At 47.2% G+C, this 19,162-nt stretch overlaps 1 protein-coding gene across 1 annotated transcript in view; it reads left to right on the top strand.

The window, feature by feature from the left end:
* The window catches only part of kcnh3 (potassium voltage-gated channel, subfamily H (eag-related), member 3), an 86,047-nt gene extending 68,957 nt beyond the window's left edge, over positions 1-17,090 (top strand). The window contains exons 9-15 of the mRNA XM_018732321.2: positions 5,014-5,213; positions 5,654-5,903; positions 10,654-10,868; positions 13,042-13,301; positions 14,859-14,962; positions 15,350-15,402; positions 15,795-17,090. Coding sequence (XP_018587837.1) covers positions 5,014-5,213; positions 5,654-5,903; positions 10,654-10,868; positions 13,042-13,301; positions 14,859-14,962; positions 15,350-15,402; positions 15,795-16,727 — 2,015 coding nt within the window. The 3' untranslated portion in view covers positions 16,728-17,090. The remainder of the gene's footprint in view (positions 1-5,013; positions 5,214-5,653; positions 5,904-10,653; positions 10,869-13,041; positions 13,302-14,858; positions 14,963-15,349; positions 15,403-15,794) is intronic.
* Positions 17,091-19,162: the final 2,072 nt, after the last annotated feature.

The raw sequence follows: 19,162 nt of genomic DNA, 5'->3' as shown, positions 1-19,162 counted from the left end.
ATACATTTGATAGGAGAGGTTTAGTTTGGTTTGTGATTTTGCCTGGAAAAAAGGAGAATAATGTGTAGGAGCCCTCTGGGTAATTCTGTCATTCAGTGAGAGGAAGCACGTCACAAACTAGTACTAGTGACTTAACAAGGGAAGAGACTGGGGAAAGGAGACTGGGGACAGGAGGCTGGGGGCAAGAGAGGACAGAGCATACCATTCTTCTCAGAGCCCTGTAGCCTGGCCAAGGTGAGGCGCAGGTGAGAGAACTGAATTGTGCTTTGTCTGAAAGGTTACCCTAACTATTCCCTTTGTTTACACCGCAGTCAACCTCGGTACCATACTCCACACAGCATCCACTTCGACTTAGGACACCATTAAGCCCACGAAGACCATGCTTTACAACCACTAAGATGGGCTTCATTTGTTTCTCACTGTGGATTTTGATGAGAACATAAAGAACTATGAAGAAGGTTCCTTGAGTTCGACACCCGAGTCCATCTCATTGTTCTGTGACCCACTAGGCATTTGTTCAAATGTTCTGTTTTATAATCAAGACGATAAACCAGAAGAAAGAAACTGGATGGCAAATTGCACAATAATTAAACATGAAGCGTAGATTGAAACGTCTCAGCGCTTTTGCTGCTCAGGCATACTGTCCCAATGAAATGTGGCGTAATTTTCTCAAAGGCCACCCTCACTTTAGTTCTGTGTCATCGCAGGGACACAGGTCCATCCACTAATGTATTCTGCACTTAAAGGTTATTAGAAAGTGCATCTGTGCAGTAAAAAAAAATACTCCAAGAGCAAAGAAAAAATATGCAGCAAATGGGAATCTGACCATAATTTAATGTCCAAAGGGTTAGGGTTGGGGTTCGACAGAAGTCTGTGTCCAGCCTGGACCGAGAAGCCTTGAAGTGCAGATGTGACGAGTAGGTCCTTTGTAGGGATGGATTAAAGTCACTTCCAATCGCAGAGAAGTGGGATTAAGGGCCAGGACAGGTAAAGCTGGTACTTCACAGCTGAGGTGGTACCTGAACTGCTTGCTGGGTGTCGGGTTTGAGTGTAGCTGAGTGCGTGCAGAGGTTGCTTCCCCATGTCTGTACCATCAAACATGCTCAGAAGAGAGCACCTGAAAGCCTCTTCTGTTCCTCCCCTGCCTTGGAAACCATGCGTGGTGCAACGTGCTGGACTCCACTCAGTGGTACCTGTCTCATGAGGAAGCACCAGCCTTTGGGTAGTGCTGCATTCCTCTATACATTTAGCGTTGGTCGCATGTCTAGCCAAACACAGTCCGGCGAATTATTAGAGAAGTCCCATGTTTTTGTTTCTGCCTTTCATCTCCTCCTCTTCCCCCCTTTCGAGACATCATACCAAGCAAGAAGTAGCAACAGGTGGATGCTGGTTTGAGTCCCAGGTGCTGCAGAAGCATGGTGAACTTTTGCCCAACATCTAACCATATACATTAGTGTAATTGCACTTTGCTTCATATAAAATAAGAGAATTCTAGAAGAGGCAATGCTAAAATTGAAAAGTAATATACATGAACATTCTCACTGCAGCAGTCACTTGAGATTGGACTTGTGGGTCAGCGCAGTGTCATTCCACATTGGACTTTCTTGGGTAATGCAGGCTGTTGCCATGGTTACCCCAGGGACACCCACCACTGTACCCAGATTTCCCCCCCCCCCCAACACAGTCCCCAATTACCAGTGAGATTAATGTCGGGGTTTCAGTTAGGGTGACTGCCGGCGGTCGCGCCCTCACTGCTCTCTGGACAGCGTTCGGAGGTCCCTCAGTCTCTGCTGGATCATTAACCTCCTGCATCAGAGGGCTGAACAATGTGTCACTGTTTTGTCCAGTGGCTGTTTCAGCCTTTGCTGAATTCCAAAGAGCGATCGAGTGACAGAGCATGCATTGCCCAGGGGCCCTCGGCCTTTTCTTTCAGTGTCTTCAGCGTAGATTGCGGCGGGTGTGGACACGTGTCTGCAGTGTGTGTCACGGTGAAACACAGGAGCAACGGACAAACAATCACAGCTTCAGCTTAAACCAGGGGTCTCCAGTACCTCTGGCCCAAAGTGTATTTACTGTGTTTGTGGCGCGTATTTAAGTCCACAGAACACGTGGAAGTTTTTTTCCCCTCTTGGTACTGAAGTTGACAGCATCCTGAGGACAGCGGTGGATGCGCAGAGCAGCCAGAAACAGGACCGCAGACCCCCGTTGCGACAGCTCCTCCGTCACGCTGCTGCGCAGTCAAACAGCTCAAGAGACGTGACATTTTACTCATTATCTTTCTGAACGTGGCGGCAAAGTGCGGCAGCCCTGCCTTTGTGTTTTGGGCTGATTTTGTTAGCCAGACAAGGTTGGCGAGCTGCCAAAGGGTGGAGGTGGGGGTGTGGCGTGCACCCTGGGGAAAGTCTGCGCCGTAAGGATCGGACCGCGCTATTCTTAACAGTGCAGCAAAGTGTCAGGTGGTGACAGCCTTTCATCCATGCTGCCAACAAGGGAAGCACCAGGGGCAGCGCTGGCCCTTTGACCCCCAGGTAGCAGCAGCTGGTGTGTTTGTGTGTGTGTGTGTATTTAATTATCTTGTGGGAAAAATCCTTAGGGCACTAAAAGCAGTTTGCCACTCATGTGCACGGACGCATCTGAGCATCATTTGATGAGCCTTCGCCTCCCGCAGCACAGAGAGCCTCCGAAAACAAGGAGCTCACTTGATTGCAGCAAAACTTCACACCAAATGATGCTATAGATGTGTGTTCCATTCATAACCCTTATTTCCTTTAAGACGGTTTTCTTTCCAAAGCAGACGTGCAGTTCATGGCCCCCTGCAGGTCTCTTATTATTATTTTTTAATAATTGTACCTACATATTTACATAGAGTGGTAATTACAATTTGCAGCAGTGCATTTGTTTACTTCATTGTTTGCTTTAAAGTGTTAAAACTAATAATCCTCAGCTCTGCACAAATTAATCCCTGTTAGTCTATTTTAAGTTTGCAAATTAAGTCCAAGCTAAAGGTTTTTTTGTGTAATACGTAAAGTTGTTTTTAAATGCTAAAAAATGAAACAAGTATAATTCTGCAGAAATAACTGTTCAATAATATCTTCCAGTGTAAGGTGTGTAAATGTTGTAACTGTAGAACTGGGAGATGTGTTTTGTAATGTGTTTCACTGGGTCATTTATTTAAAAAAAAGTTGCAAAACCTCGTTTACCATGATCCTCACTGGAGACATGAATGTGCGTGTTTTCAGGACGAGTAAAGTGAAAGCTAAGCAAATTCTGCTGAAATGAACAGGTCCCTCATGGAGATACTGAACTGTTCAGGTATTAAAATTAATAAAACGGTGGAAAAATAGAATGTTTGTTAATTCCCTTTTAAAATAATGTGCAGAGGTAATATATCAGAATAATAATTTATGATATGTGTATTGTATAAGTAATATATCACTGTATGAAATGCGCATGTTAACATGGATGGATGGATGGAACATGTTTACTCAGTACCTCCGAAGATCATAATATTACATATTTACTGTAGATAATTGTTTCAAAACAATGTTTCTAGTTAAAAATCCTGGTAGACAACTGTTTAGTACATGCTAGTCTAGTTACAGTCACTAATGAAAAAAGGTTAACCTGGATTATCCCCCCCACCCCAAAAAGATAGCAAAAAAATCTTACTTCTTTTATTGTGTTTTACAACTGAAAGTCAGGAAAGCATTTGTGGAGGTTATACACTCTAGTATGGCTTTCAACAAGAAATGGATATAGTTTCCAGTTTATGAACTGAAAATTATGGGATATCAGTATGACTGATATTTATTATAGTATGAAGGCTAGGTAGTCTATAAATGTATAGCTGTAACTATAGTTTAACTTAGGTAACAGCTCAGCGGTGTTTTCATTTTCCGTAAATATTAGTTGTATGAATTATCATAGACTGCTATTATCACTTTTCCTAGGGAAACTATGCTGGTTTTAATCAACTGCTTAATTAATTACATTAATAAGACTGTTTACTGAATTTTTACTGTGAAAGATTATAAGATTTTATGAGTAACAGTTTTTTTTCTATTCGTGCCTGTGAAATAATTAATAAATAATAGTGTTAAACTTAATTACAATCAGTCTTTTTGATTAATTCATGGTTGTGTAATCTTTCCAAGCTCTTGAACCATTAGCTAATTGAATAATTTATTGGGCTTAATTATGCTTAATATTGGAAATGGGGACAAAGTGAACAAAATTAATTGACCAAAACATATTTTATATTTTACTGGTTTCAGCACAGAAACCCCTTTTAAAGGCCATATAACTCCTGATCATGAACCTCCTTAGGCTGGTCTCTTTGTGCAACAGAAGTTTCCTTCCATTCTTAAAATATAATTATAGTCTATAGTTAGCAAAGAAAAAATAGATAACATCAAGTTTGTGTGTAAACATCTACACCCCACAATCATTGCTAATTACGTATAAATCCAAATGAAACCGAAGTGTGTAAAATGATATTTCATCATTTTCATGTATAGCAGAGTTGGAATTGAAATTGCAGATATAAATGCAAGGGGGGGCAGGTTCAGCTGATGCCCGCTGTGTGGCAGGTCTGGGGTTTGAGCCCTGCTTGGGGTGTCTTGCGACAGACTGTCCCCTCCCCCTTTGTCCTTGTGCCCTTTGTTACCAGGTAAGGCTCTGGCTCGCCGCGACCCCACTCGGGGCGAGCAGTTGTTGACGATGGATGGATGGATGGATGGATGGATGGATGGATGGACACAAATGCAGAGATGTAATCTTTGAAGTTAGTCCACAACAGAAGAGTTGGGAGATCAGGAGAGCAGATGTGCTTTGCGATCTTTCTTGAATGTTGAAAAGGATTCAGCAGCTGTGAGGGATCCCAAGTACTAACTTAGCATTTTCTCTCAGTGCCAAGTTCATTAGGGACTTGACAGCAGCTGGAAACCCCAAAGGCCCCTGGGAGCAAGATGAGAAACATTACCCTAACCCTGTCTACTGTGCTCATCTCCGTAGCACTGATGCACGCCGTGGTATTCGGGAATGTGACCGCCATCATCCAGCGCATGTACTCGCGACGCTCGCTGTACCACACTCGAACAAAGGACCTGAAGGACTTCATCCGTGTGCATCGGCTCCCTAAGGCCCTGGAGCAGCGCGTGCTGGAGTGCTTCCAAACCACCTGGTCCGTCAACAACGGTATTGACGTTAGCGAGGTGGGTCCCAGGTCACAGTCATGGAGCCCTACAAAGGCCATAACCGTTGGCTGCCTGTGGAGCATCTACACAGTTTAACTTTCTCAACCTCCACTTGCCACCTCTGCACACTCTTCTTTTCTACTCCTCTCAATTTGTGGCCCTTGAGTCAAACTCTTCACTGACTGCCTAAGAGCTGCAGGATTATTTACTCTTGAATAATGACACTGCCATCTATTCTTAGACTCTACTGAAGGCTTCACTGCTTGGCACCACCATAAAACCCTTTCATTTCATTTCATTTCACACTTGGTAGCCCTGTCACCTCCGGTCCCGCAGCTTCCATAATCATGTCATCTGCTGACCTTTCCGCTTTGTCCTCCTATGTCCAGCTCTGTACTTGCTGCACTCTTTCCCTCTCCCTCACCTCTTCATCTCGCTCCGCTCTTCTTCTCGGCCAGCTGCTGAAGGACTTCCCGGACGAGCTGCGTGCCGACATCGCCATGCACCTGAACAAAGAGCTGCTGCAGCTGCCGCTCTTCGAGTCGGCCAGCAGGGGATGCCTCCGCTCGCTATCGCTCATCATCAAGACATCCTTCTGTGCTCCCGGGGAGTTCCTCATCCGCCAGGGAGACGCTCTGCAGGCCATCTACTTTGTGTGCTCCGGTTCCATGGAGGTGTTAAAGGACAATACGGTGCTGGCCATTCTGGGTATGCGCTCTCATATCGCGCACGCACACACTCACTCTCACACACACTCATGAGTACATCTGTATGGTCTTCGTCTGAACATTCACACAACTACTAAAAATGTCAACCCCTCATTCACAGCACTGTAAAATGTACCCTGCTAATGAACAATGATCTGAGCACGGTCATCACTTTTGCCACATAGATATTGCACGTTGTGTTGTGTTGGGTTGTGTCTTTTCATACTTACACCAACAGCAAAAATAGATAATGAACAGAAACCCACACCATATTGCAATTCAGCTTAGTCTTTTTTACTGCGTTCAGACAGAACACACGTATCTAATTTAACAACGTGTAAGAACTACTATATGCAATAGCACAAATAGTCCCTTTACTTCTCATTATAGCATGAACTGTTTATCAGACCCATGGTATGTTGTCACTCATATACTAATTTCAAATTATATGTGTTTGGTTCAGTTTGATGAGTCAGACCACTTTATTGAAATGATATGTTTAAGTCAACAAAGAAAGAAAGTGGATATTTCTGGAAAGTTCTCTGGCGACATTTTATTGCACTTACAAGAGCTTTTATTTCTATGGTGAGTGTTTACGGAGTAGGACTTGGTGAACACCTAAGGTTAGGGTTAGGTTTATGGTTAGGACAAGGGGTAGGGTTACAGTAAACCCTAACCCTACCCTTAACCTGGGATAGCTGTTACTGTTGTGATTGAAGTTACCGCCTTTGTACCCAAAGGTTGCACTTACATTGTTAAGGTTACAATTATTTAACCATTTATACAGCGGGATAATTTGTTACTTGAGAAATTTAAGGTAAGTTTCTGCTCAAGGGTAGTATGGCCAGAGGAGGAGATCAAACCTGTGACCTTTGGATATAAAGGCAGTTACTTTAACCACTACATTACTAGCTGTCCCATTGTATCATAACATCTATTATTCTGTTCTTTGAGCTGTTTTATTTACATTTACTGAAATCATTTATACTGGTCGGGACAGTGTTTTTTCAGATTCTGGTAACTTTTTTTACTGTAATTTTTAAGAAAAGAAATCCTTCCCCTTATAATGGAAATAGACTTCACAAACACATGCATGGTGTGCTCATTAAGCAAATTAGGAAACCAGGAAATATTTCCATAATGCGATGACATGAGCTGCTAAATCCTGATGCCCTTCATCATTAGCTGGATCTAAACTGTCCATCGGCTGTGTCCAACTGTGCCTGGAGCCCTCAGGGTCTCAGCATCATATGAGGGAAATCACCATCCTGCCTGACAGCTTAGGCTGCAGATAATTTCTTGTGCTTAATAAGCAAAAGGCTCTTTCTCCCATGTATAACAACAGACCGCGTGGTGTGTGTCAGTGCATGTCTGTGGTCAGTGCGCTTTGCTTCCACTGGCTTTGCCACAGCCCAGCTAACGTGTTGCGGAGCCCTGCAACGCACCATCCCCGGTTGTCTGTCCTCGGATGACTCCCAAGTGTGTCCCCCTGTGGACGCGCAGACGCAGCCGTCCTTCCGCAATCACAGTGGTTTCTCACTCTCTTCCACTGTGCAGCTCTCATTTCCCTCTCATCTCTCCCTCTGGCTATTCATCCTCCACACCAGGTCTATCATTAAGCTAATTATAATATTCTCTCCACAAGAGAGCTGATCTCGGCAGCCCTCTGAAGTGCCCAGCCAGCAGCGTCTGGCCACAGCAAACCTGTGCCAAGCATGGCAAACGTGCCACACAATGCTGGGAAAACCAGGAAAGCTTCGCTGAAAGAGCTTAGTGTTGCCTAGAAACGGGTGCAACTGTCAGACTTGGCCATGCATGTATAACATGGTACTCTATTGCTGGCCAGCAGTCAGCATGTTTTTGGGGATGTGGGCTTTTTTTTTTCAGCAGCCGTCACTCCTACTGCTCTCCCTCCTTTGTCCCCCTCGCTCACCTTCATTTTCCACCTTTCACAGGCTGCACGGTGCACTGGAAGAAGGACTGCGTTTGCCAGGTAGCAGCCAAGTAACACTTTAATTGAGCATAAATGATGAATTCCCCACGCTCCTCCTGCACCTGGTGCCAAAACAGAGTGCAAAGGAAAGGGGGCGTCATCACACAAGGTTGTGTGACCAGTGTCCCCCCGCCTGGACCTCCCTTCCCACCTTCTTCAGGTCGGATGAGGAGCACAATGAGTCGAGTGGCCCTCGGAAGCCTCTGGCTGCGTGTATAGATCCCCGTGCGGAACGCTCTCTGTCCTCACTCTTTCCGCTGCCTTTTTTGTGCAAAGGGGCTCCTGTCTGGTTACTTGTGAGTGATGCAAAAATGCACACAATCTGTCTTCAGCGCAGGTTCTTGTTGACCTTCCCTTGGAAGCCAGTTCAACATTTCCCCCAAGGCTTCTCGTAATTCGATACCGTGTTATCACTGTTATCACTGTTATGAATATATAAGGCCGTTTTGCGGAAGAAGGACTCAGCAACATTTAGCAGATGTTTTGATCCTGAAACTCTATTTCAGGGAGTTGCAAGTTCCACACTGTAGAGCCACCCTCCCTCCCTCACTGGTGTAATTGAAATTGCATCTCCGGAGGCTACACTTCAAAGTGCTGTTCCAGCATGTCGAGCATCACAAATGGAAAGGGTGTGTGATCGGCTGACACCGCAAGAGCACAAATTAAATTAATATTTTACAGGACACTGTGGACATGTGGTATTCCTCGCAATACAGAATCTTTTTTGTCTGTTTGCAATGTTGCTGTTGAGACGTCACGACTCATTCGATCAACAATTGATCCCACGTTTGACACAAGATAAATTCACCAGTGTGCATCTGTGTGATTGAACACCAGTGAGCAGCACAATAGTGTCCTTTGTGTGCTTCTTCATTTACGTGACCTGCATAACAAATTTGGATCATTTGTGCAATTGATCCAAGTGGCCCAAGAAAAAATGTATCCCTTTGTAGGAAGGCTCAGAATAAGGCACCAAAGGAACCTGCCAGTGCTCTTTGAAGTGCTGAGATGGACCAGATGGGTGGATCCCTGAAAGCCAAAATCACCAAAATCAATAAGATCTGACCACATCCCCCCACGGTTTGCCCTTATCCCTTGTGCTGGAGATTACTTAGCCCTTTTCAACCCGGTAAACTATACATTTTTCCGATCAGAGATCTTTCTTGGCCTTCCTGCTCATAGCTCTGGGTTGCACATCATAGCATCTCTGCTACTCCCCCTGTAGTCCCTCCCTTTCAGTACCTGCTTCTTAAATACATTGGAATGGTGAAGCCTTTACTTTCAGATTTTTTACGCTCTTTGTGTGTCTGCATGTGTGTAAAAAGCACATCAGTATGGGTAGAGTCTGAGCTCTTATTGTACTTTTCTCAAGCCAGATATATCCCGTTGCCCTAGGAGGGATAGTAAGGATATTAAAGCAGTTGTGGGAGGAGCTGGCATTTCCACACCGTGGTCCACAGGGTTCAAACACAAACTGGGGGGGGTGTGAGACCGGCACCAGCAACGTGACTTGGTATTGCACTTGCATGAAATACACTTGTGCCGCTGAGTAGCTTCACTTCCAGCCATGAGGCCCACAACAGCAGTTTCTGTAGGCCATTCCACTGGAACCCTGAAACCTGAAAAACACCATTAATAATGTGGGTGGCACGGTGGCATAGCGGCACAGCGAGTACTGCCGCTGTCTCACAGCACCTGGGTGGTATGAGAGTACATGGGTTCGATCCCTGCTCAGTCTCTGTGGAATTTGCATGTTCTCCCTGTGTCTACAGGGGTTACCTCCCACAGTTCCAAGACATGCTGTTCAGGTTCTCCCACAATGTGTGAGTGACAGAGAGAGTGTGCTCCACTGATGTATGGATGAGTGACCCCTCGTAAGTAGTGTATCTAGCAGTGTAAGTCACCTTGGTGAATAAGGTGTGTGGGCTGATAACACTACATAGAGTTCATTGGAAGTTGCTTTGGAGAAAAGAATCTGCTAAATAAATAAATGTAAGGAGGAGTAGAACATGGAGGGAGAAGGTAGGAAAATTCATGTAACCATTGCTGTTGGTAGGCAGCCTGTGCTGAAAATGTAGTGCTCATATTATCAAGGATGGTGGAAGACAGAAGAGGTGGTGGATCCAGCTCTGATGGACCCGAAAGTGGCCGGAGATGCAGTGGATCACTGTGTCCCAACAGGAGATGTCAGACGCCTTGTAGCGGCAGCACTGTCCACCACGCTGGAATAACGTAGTACCGCCGAGTGTTTTCTGAGCGTAATCTTTCACTCAGATTCCGTGCTGTGCAGGTTCCATCACCTTTCTTACAGATCTTCAGGTGTTCGACCTTTTCACTTACCAGTAACATCCCTCTTCATTTAGCGAAACGACTTACAATGTCATATTTGTATGATACTTATAGTGCTTTAAAGAGCTGGGTCATTATTACTGCAGAAATTCAGGGTACGCACCTTGATCAGGGGCACTACAGCAGGGGTTGGGACTCGAACTACTAACGATCACACTTCTCGCTGCTGTGATGACTTATGAAACTAATTTTTGATTTATCGCTATTCTAGTTTTATTCCAAAAAAAAAATCATTCTTAAAATAAAGTGTCTTCACCTGGAGGTATCGGTGTGTATTTTTAATAGCAGAACGGAGGGCTTGTGACAAGGGGAGCTGACTCTGTGTGTGTGTGTGTGTGTGTGTGTGTGTGTGTGTGTGCCCGGCGAAAGGGCGTTGTCCGACAGATGATCTGTGTCTTTGTCTCCGCAGGGAAGGGAGACCTCATCGGCTCGGACTCCCTGATGAGGGAGCAGGTGATAAAGACGAACGCCAACGTGAAGGCGCTCACCTACTGCGACCTGCAGTACATCAGCCTGAAGGGGCTGCGCGAGGTGCTGCGTCTCTACCCTGAATACGCCCAGAAATTTGTCAGCGAGATCCAGCATGATCTCACCTACAACCTGCGAGAGGGTCACGGCGCCGATGTGAGTCGCAGCCGCTCTGCCCTCATCCTGCGCAGCATGACCTTAGGTGGCAGGCCCCGTGTGCGTTTCGGCGTGTCGAAGAGAAAAACACGGCACGCACGCAGGCGCAAACAGAACGAAAGCGCACTCACACACGTGCGGCCGCGTGCTCCGGCTGGCACGTGCCGACTGTGCAAGACCAGAATAGATGTGCGCGGCGGCCCCCGTCGTGTTTCAGTGCTAAGAATAGCAGTGGGGCTGGGGGCTGGGGGGTGGGGGGTGGGGGGTGGGGGGAGGGCAGGCTCCTCCACCGCCTGTGTTGCACCGATGTTGCAGCTAAGATTGGATCTTGGCAGATATAAATAGCGGAAGGGGTGCCGGGTGGCGAGTGAGAACCTCTCATCGCTCCTTTTGCCTCCGGCTGCGCTCAGGCCCAGTGCTGGTGCTGCGATGCCTGGATCCCCCCAGGGGCAGCGCCAGCCTCCTAATCTTTAATCAAACTAAAGAATTAAAGAATCAAATTTAATCTTTAATAGAACCACTGCGGACGGAGATCATTAAATATTGTGAGGAATCTGCATGTGAAAACAGCACTTTGTCATGGGCGGTAAACGTCTGAGCTTTACCACGTATCTCGCTGAAGTACCACGGTGCAGCGAGGCGGCTGGCGGGCGAGCAAACCAGCTGCAGGACGGGGAAAAAGAACACACGAGTGCAGAGCATGGCTGCGAGAAGCTGTGCGCTCACATGCTCACACACGCTGGCTGCTCTGTGCACGGTGCTACGTGGATGTCTGTGTGGACATTTACACACACACACACACACACACACACACACACACACACACACACACACACACACACACACACACACGAAGGCCAGAGTGTTATTACACCCTCTGAAAATGAACATGCGCTCAGGAAAATGTCACATAAACACACAGAGAAATGTACAAACCTATAGAGAGTGTGCAGAAACACACACGGCTAGTATTTTATTTTTATATATTTTATACATTTTTAGACATACAAAATGGGATGCAAAAAAATGTGGAAGATGAGACAAACTCGAAGTCCAGACACACACACACACGCACGCACACACACACACACACACGGAGGCGTCCTGCAGTGCCTTTAAGCCCTGTTACTAAGATTGGTTATGGAGCACTAAAAATACACCCTTGCTGTGGGAATTGGGGCTCAAGAAGAACAGCAAGATCTGGGGAAGGATGAGGAGAGGGAACACCGGGGGGGGGGGGGTTGGGCTGCAGAATGTGAGGGAGACAAAGGGAGGAGGGTAGGAAAGGCGAGAGCAGGATAAGAAACAAAGAGACACGAATGGGGAAAAATATATATATCTTCAGCTTTACCAAAAATCCATTTTATTTACAATTTAATATCACTGTTACATTTAGTTACCTAAGTCTATGAAATGATTGAACGGACTGGCAGTAATTACATTATACTGATGTATGACATTTGGTCACGTGCATAAAAAAAATGGACATTTTCATACAAAGCAAAAAAAAAAAAAAAAAAAAATCTATTCTTTCCATTTCAGTTATGATCAATGAGCAAAATATGCCCCCATCCCCCCGACCTTTTGCATGTAGATGCTCAGCAAGTGTTTCATTTGTTTTAAGTGGTCCTGCTTGCCACCACCAGGGTGACGCTGAGGAATGAGCCATTTGTGGTATAGCACAGGGCTGGCAGGGTAAAGAAGAAGCAAAATGGAGTAAGTGGAATATCAGTGTACACAGCCAAAGGAGTCGTCTCGCTGCAGTACGTTTACTGGACACGTGTTACAAACGCGGAGTCCCGTCTGTTTCACTCTCTTGCAACAGGAACTATTTTTAGGAAGAGCTGCACGTTGGCCCAGTGCACCTCCATCCATCCGCTTTCTGCATTATAATTAGAATTAATGCAATTTATTTATCACTACTGGACACTTGAATGACATCTGTGGACTTTATAGGGACCTTTACTTTGACCTTCCAGCAATGATCCTGTATCACTCTGCTGTGTGAATGTGAGTCAAGAGTGAACAGGAGAGACTTTAGGCTAGAGCTCCTGACTGACAGCTCATCTTCTCGCTCATCTTTCCTACTCACCTCCTCCTTGTAGGCCCGCCACCATCGCCCCTCCTGCGCCCTCTCTCCTCACTCCTTCCTTCCTTCCTTCCTTCTCCCCAGGTGGACTGGGAGAGCAACGGCGGACTGGTGAACAAGCTTCCTTCCATCCAGGAGGATGAAGAGGGTGACGAAGAGGAGCAAGGCTCCCTGTCCAGGGCCACACGCTCCCCTCTAAGGCTAACTAGGGGCCTCAGCTCACCCCTGCGATCCCCGCTGATGCCGTCCCGCCCTTTTCGCCCCCCCACTGAAAATATCCGTCCCGCCACCCTGCAGATCCCTCTGGTGAGCTTCAGCAGTGCTCCGGCAGAGCTGAGCCCCAGGTAGGAGCTCCAGTCCTGCACAGATGTGTCTCTGTAAAGAGTCATATTAAGCACACGATGTGTGTGTGTGTGTGTGTGTGTGTGTGTGTGTGTGTGTGTGTGTGTGTGTCTGTCTCATATAAACAGCTTAATTAACATGGAAACCCTTAGACACACATGCACACCAGTAAAGCCTTACTCTCAAAATCAAGTGCACATCATCTTGTGTAAGACATTTGTTGCTAATGTTGCACTGCTACTCCAACAGAACTGTGTCCAAGTGCTTAGCAAAGTGATATAGCTGAGAGTTTCGGGGGTCTCCGTCCAGCATAAGGTCCCTTTGTGGGGTACACTCCGGACCACCGTGACCCCACACTGCACAAGAAGCTACGGATAAGGAATTAATCAATTATTAGATTTTAGGTGACACATTTATGGTGTGGGATCCAATTTTTTTTTTCCCCAGAAGAAATATTGTTCGTTCAACCCCCTTCGCAGTGGGAATTCGCCTAATGGGCTGAACAAGCTACCCCCGGTAGACAAGGCCTGGGTTTACAGCGCCCCCGGAGGACAATGTGAGAATTGCCACGTACAAAGTAACATCAATGAGCTGCCATGGCAACGAGGCGTGCGGTGAAAAGTACAGCGAGAAGCTACTGGACGTTAAAAAACGTGGGGCAGAGCGTAAGCTCTGCATTGCGCACAGAGCCCTGCAGGCTGCGTTTCCATTCAGGAGGAGTTCTCACTGGAGACCAACTGAAAGCACAACGTTCCCCGGAACTTTCCGCTAGCAGCACTGTGGACGTGGCATCAATTGCAGCTCTGTGTTTGCAAGCCTTTACCAAAAATCTTTACATCTTTACTTCCTTGTGCTGATCTATCCTCCGCACCAAAACTGGGCATTAACTCCAAAAATGTACTTGGAATGTTAAATTCTTACCACACACAGTGTCCTCCTATTTATTTATGTCTAGTGTTGCACTGTAAATTATGTGTCATGTATAATTTTATTTGTGCTGCGTGTTATATGTAAATCTTTTTAGTATTATTTATATTGTATGTGTGTATATTGTTGCCAGACTGTAAGCTGTGTACTGCATTTGTTCTGTCCTTATTTGCACTTGTCTTGACTCTACATGTCCTCTATGGCACAGAGGTCCAAGAGAAACTAAATTTTGTTCCCCTGTAGGTGGAATGACAGTAAAGTTTGACTAATTTACACACACACACACACACACACACACACACACACACACACACACACACACACAGAGAGAGAGTCTGAACCCGCTCATCCCAAACGGGGTCGCGGAGAACCGGAGCCTAACCCGGCAACACAGGGCGTAAGGGTGGAGGGGGAGGGGACACACCCAGGATGGGACGCCAATCCATTGCAAGGCACTCCAAGTAGTACTCGAACCCCAGACCCACCAGAAAGCAGGACCCGGCCAAGCCCACTGCACCACCACATCCCTGTTGACTAATCTACTTCCACAAAAAAACAAAAAAACCAAATCTTTCTGCTGCTACCTTCACTCCCTCCCTTTAGCCAGAGTGTCAAATCTGCTGTTTTTGCAGGTTTGTGGACGGCATTGAAACAGAAACCAGCGGCAACGCAGCTCAGAAGTTTGAGTTCAGCACGAGCGCAGCTCAGAGCACCAGTCCCCCTTCCCTCGATCCAGGTAACCCAGCGATCCCGCGCACTACATCCCCACACACACACACACACACACACACACACACACACACACACACATAGCAGTAACAACACAAACATGAAATACACAGTTTCATCTTTTCCAGTTAAGAACTCACACTGTTCAAATGTGTAGAAGATGCAAATTTTTCTTAAAAAGGCTGTGACCTGCTGGCCGTTTCAGTTCCGCATGGATACACAAGGTGTTTAAGCAAGTAATTTACACAGGTACACGTAACAGATGGCATAAACAAAATCTCAGTCCTGTTTGGAAACTAATTGTTTCTGAAAGTCAAATTAAATCTTGAAAGGAGAGATTTTACACACAGGCTTGAGCTTTGTGCCTTGTGTGTGTGCATGTGTGTGTTTGTAGGGATCCAGGAGCAGGCAGAAACAAGGCAGAGCATCAGCAAGCTGAGTCAAGAGGTGAGTTGCTCTCAAGGGTCACATCTCTTTTTCTGGCCACTTGCGGGCAGTGGGGGAAGCAGGACAAGAACACCGGCGCTTTAGCAAGATGTATGAAAGCCAAGCGACACCTGCTATTGCAAGACAAACTTCCTTAAAGTGAACAGGTGCAGTCCTTCATAGCGAGACCCCCTGCAGAGTGATCGGCTGACTCTGGGTAAAAGACCACAGCGGAGACTCACAGGATGTCCAGCAGCTCCAGCTTTCTGCCAGAGGCCTTGTACAAGTATGCGTTTGGCTGGCACTTCTGTCCATAAGAGAAGAGCACGGGCTGCAGCAGCAGGGGGTGGGGTGGGAGGTGTTTGGGGTGACACACAGTCCTTGAAGTGCCTCTTTTTTCCCCACATGTGCAGATGGGCAGTCTGTCCCAGCAGGTGTCGCAGCTAAGCCAAGAGATGCAGGAGATAACGCGCCTGTTGAGACCCCTCCTCCTCCTCGGCTCCCAGCCTATCCTGTCGGCTCTGACTCCCAGCATGACTCCGCCCCCCAGCAGCGCCAGTGCGCCATCCATCGGCAGTCCCCCGGTGATCCCGCCGCCCGCGCCGCCCTGCTCCCCTCAGCCAACCGGCTGCTCCCTCATAGACAGCGTGGAACCTGGGGCCTTAGAGCTGCCCGTCTGTCTCGTTCCTTCCTCCACCACCCTACAAAAACGCACATCCCCGCAGAGTTTTGCTGGGTGTGTGCCCAAGAAGAGTCCCCCTCCAGCCGAACGAGGAGTGACAGGTGGGCGATCATCTCCTAGAGCTCCCAGCAACGGACTCACTGATTCAGTCCAGGAGCAGAGACCCCCAACTTCCCGGACCACCTCTCCATCCCTCTCCTTCTCCTTGTCAATATCCTCGTCTCCTTCCCCAACCCTCTCCACCTCACCCTGCCAGGGCCCTCACTTGTCCCACGCGAACCGCGCCAGGGCTCTCCGTGCCCCGCTGGCCTCCCAGGACTCACCCCTGGCCCATGTTTCCCACTGCTCAGCACCACCATCACTCAGCAACTCCCCCGGGAACCACAGACACAGGGTTAGTCCCGTCTCCTCGTCCTCAACGCCACTGATCCCAGCCCCTCCTTGCACACCGCCCTCGTGCCCGCACCCTTCGCCGCTTTCCCCCGGCTCTCTGGACTCACTGAAGGAGGTGCAAGCTTGCTTCGCCCCCCAGTGGCATCGGGATGCTGCTGTTGCCTCCGTGAGCTCCCCTAACCTAGAGGCAGGTCACGTCGCCATGGAGATGCAGGAGTGGGGCACACAAAGTGAGCACATCAGTTTCATCGATGAGGAGGGGCCACCCTAATGTGTGTTGGCGTGTGCGTGAGAGACAGAAAGATGCACACCGGGACCAGTCATCATTGGAAGGAGACAGCTGGAGGAGAAGATGTGGAGAAAAGGCTAAGGGCAACTCCACTCATCCAGAAGACCTCGCCCCATGTCACCAAGAAGAACTTCTCGGAGCTCTCTTCATGGCCTTGACGTCTCCTTCATGCCAGGATGGGCATCAGCCATCATCTCCATTTTTCTCTGACACCTGCGCTGCCCAATGTCTCCATATTAGCACAGGTAACAGTGCCCCCCTCCTGCAACTTCTCCAATGAAACCAAGCACTGGGGGCTGACCCCATCGCCCCCAACTGCCATCTGCACCAGTCGGAGCCCCACTCCCAGGCACACCGGCTTGACTTTGAGAGGACAAATGGACTGGGTGGCTGTGATCACGTACGTGTGGGATGTATGAGGAAAAATGACCCTGGCAGCGAATGACAACAGCAAAGCAGCCGTGGAGCAACAGAAGCTCTTTGTTTGCGACACACTAGATGAACGAAGGTGAAGTGTTGAGACACAGTGAGGGAAGAGAGCAGACAACTCTACGCCTGAGCAGCCAAAAGTCACAATTTGTGTTCCAACCCAAAGACAAATTCTCACTTGTTAGCTGAAGCAATATTTCACTTTCCGAAAAAATGCTTATTTATTTATTCATTCTTCCAGTAAAAGGTAGCAGACCAGGCATAGATGAGCATTCTGCATTTAAACTCTCCCACCTCTACCACTCGTGGATCTCATCGTTTTGCAGGCCCACAAATATAGTGGTAGTGATGCCAGTATTGTTTACTCATTTACTTCATTTACAGCGCTCAGTGAACACTTTAGGACACACACCAACTCACCTGTGCACCTGTATTTTATGAACGTGCCATGAGGAAAAATCCCATCTTCTCAGAGGCAATAGCAGCAGCAGCAGCAGCAGTCTATTTGAAGAGGACAGACAGCCTATACCAACTAAAAGCCAGCAATCTTTCCGGCACAGATCTGTAGACGACCACTAAAGACCTGGTAAACGAGGTCTCTTACTTTCGACGAGGCAAAACAGCAGACATGGATGAGCAGTAGCGGAAAGGGGCACATTTGTGACCAAACAAGTATGTGGACTTGGGCTCTTCCAAAAGAAGCCCAAGCTGTAGCCATCCAGCCACCTGTGCCTTCTCTTGTATCACATAAACCAGTCGATTCATGCCATAGATACTGGGGTTTCTTTGGAGTTCAACACTCACATGCACACACACCCTGCTGTTACGACCCACCGTTGCACTTCTCTTTACCCTAATTTTACAACAATAGTTCACGTCTATGTTAAATTTTGACTTGTTGGTTCCCCACCTCGTTCCACATTACGCTGAGGCCTATGCGGTTGTGATGTCAACTCAGCCTACTAGAGGTCCTTCAGCAAGGACAAGCAGCGCGAGGCATTTGAGCTGCACCAAAACTGGATTTCGTATAGCTGCTCATATTCAATTTATCATACAGTCCCAGATTTGACCTCCTTTTACTGTTCAGCGCAGGGTGTGTCGTGGCACAGACTCCCTTTTGTTGTGTTTGTGCGGAAGAGGACATCGCTGGGCTGTCGGTGTCCGGGGGTAGTGGGAGGGGAGGGGTTTATTTGCATGTCACTGCTTACTGCATGAGGAATGTGCCTGCTTATAATACAGGGGGTGGGGCCAAAGATGTATTTTACTAAAGGTTACGAATAAAAAAAGTATTTTATAAGAGCTTACCTTGTTTGGCTTCATCACAAATGTTTTACAATGGAAGTCCAATTTTATCCAAACGAAACAGAGCAGTTTCTCTAAAGTCGGAACCATGTCAGGCGAAGGGCTGCATCAAGTCCGATTAAGTTTGAAGAGTTATGGGAAAACATGTGGGACAAACTCTTAAGAGCCACTAATGTGTGTGGGGCTGTGTGCAGGCCAGCGCCTCCTGCTCCTCTCCTTCGGCGCGGTGCTCTGCCTCTGAAAGGCTGTAAGACAAGCATTAAACACACGTCCAGTCTAAGGCACGGCCACACAAAAGACTCAAAACCACGGACTGACTTCACCGTTTGGTTTGCATATATTTCAATGACACATTCATTGACCGTTTTCATTCATACTGTAATAGCTTCCAAAAAAGTTCAAACGCCAAGGGGAGGCCATCTCATAGAAAAGGAAAATAAAAACAAACGTGTAAAACAGCCTCCCTGCAGACGGCTCTTTTAAGACACCTCTTTTTGCCCCTGCGTTTTGTTTTTACCCCAAGTCCTGGGTGACTCTCCACATCCCTAAACGGGACTCCTTCAAACTGCCTTTCCCTCTCTAATGTAGATAGGAAATGTTTCCAGAACTAAAAACACATACTCACACAGAAAACAAAAACGAGGAAAAAAATTAACATTCAAAAAAATATATTTATATATTTATAC

This window comes from Scleropages formosus, chromosome 1 (genome assembly GCF_900964775.1).
Source record: "Scleropages formosus chromosome 1, fSclFor1.1, whole genome shotgun sequence".
Lineage (NCBI taxonomy): Eukaryota > Metazoa > Chordata > Actinopteri > Osteoglossiformes > Osteoglossidae > Scleropages > Scleropages formosus.
The sequence above is the reverse complement of the archived record's forward strand: the minus strand, read 5'-3'. Positions and strand labels throughout refer to the sequence as shown.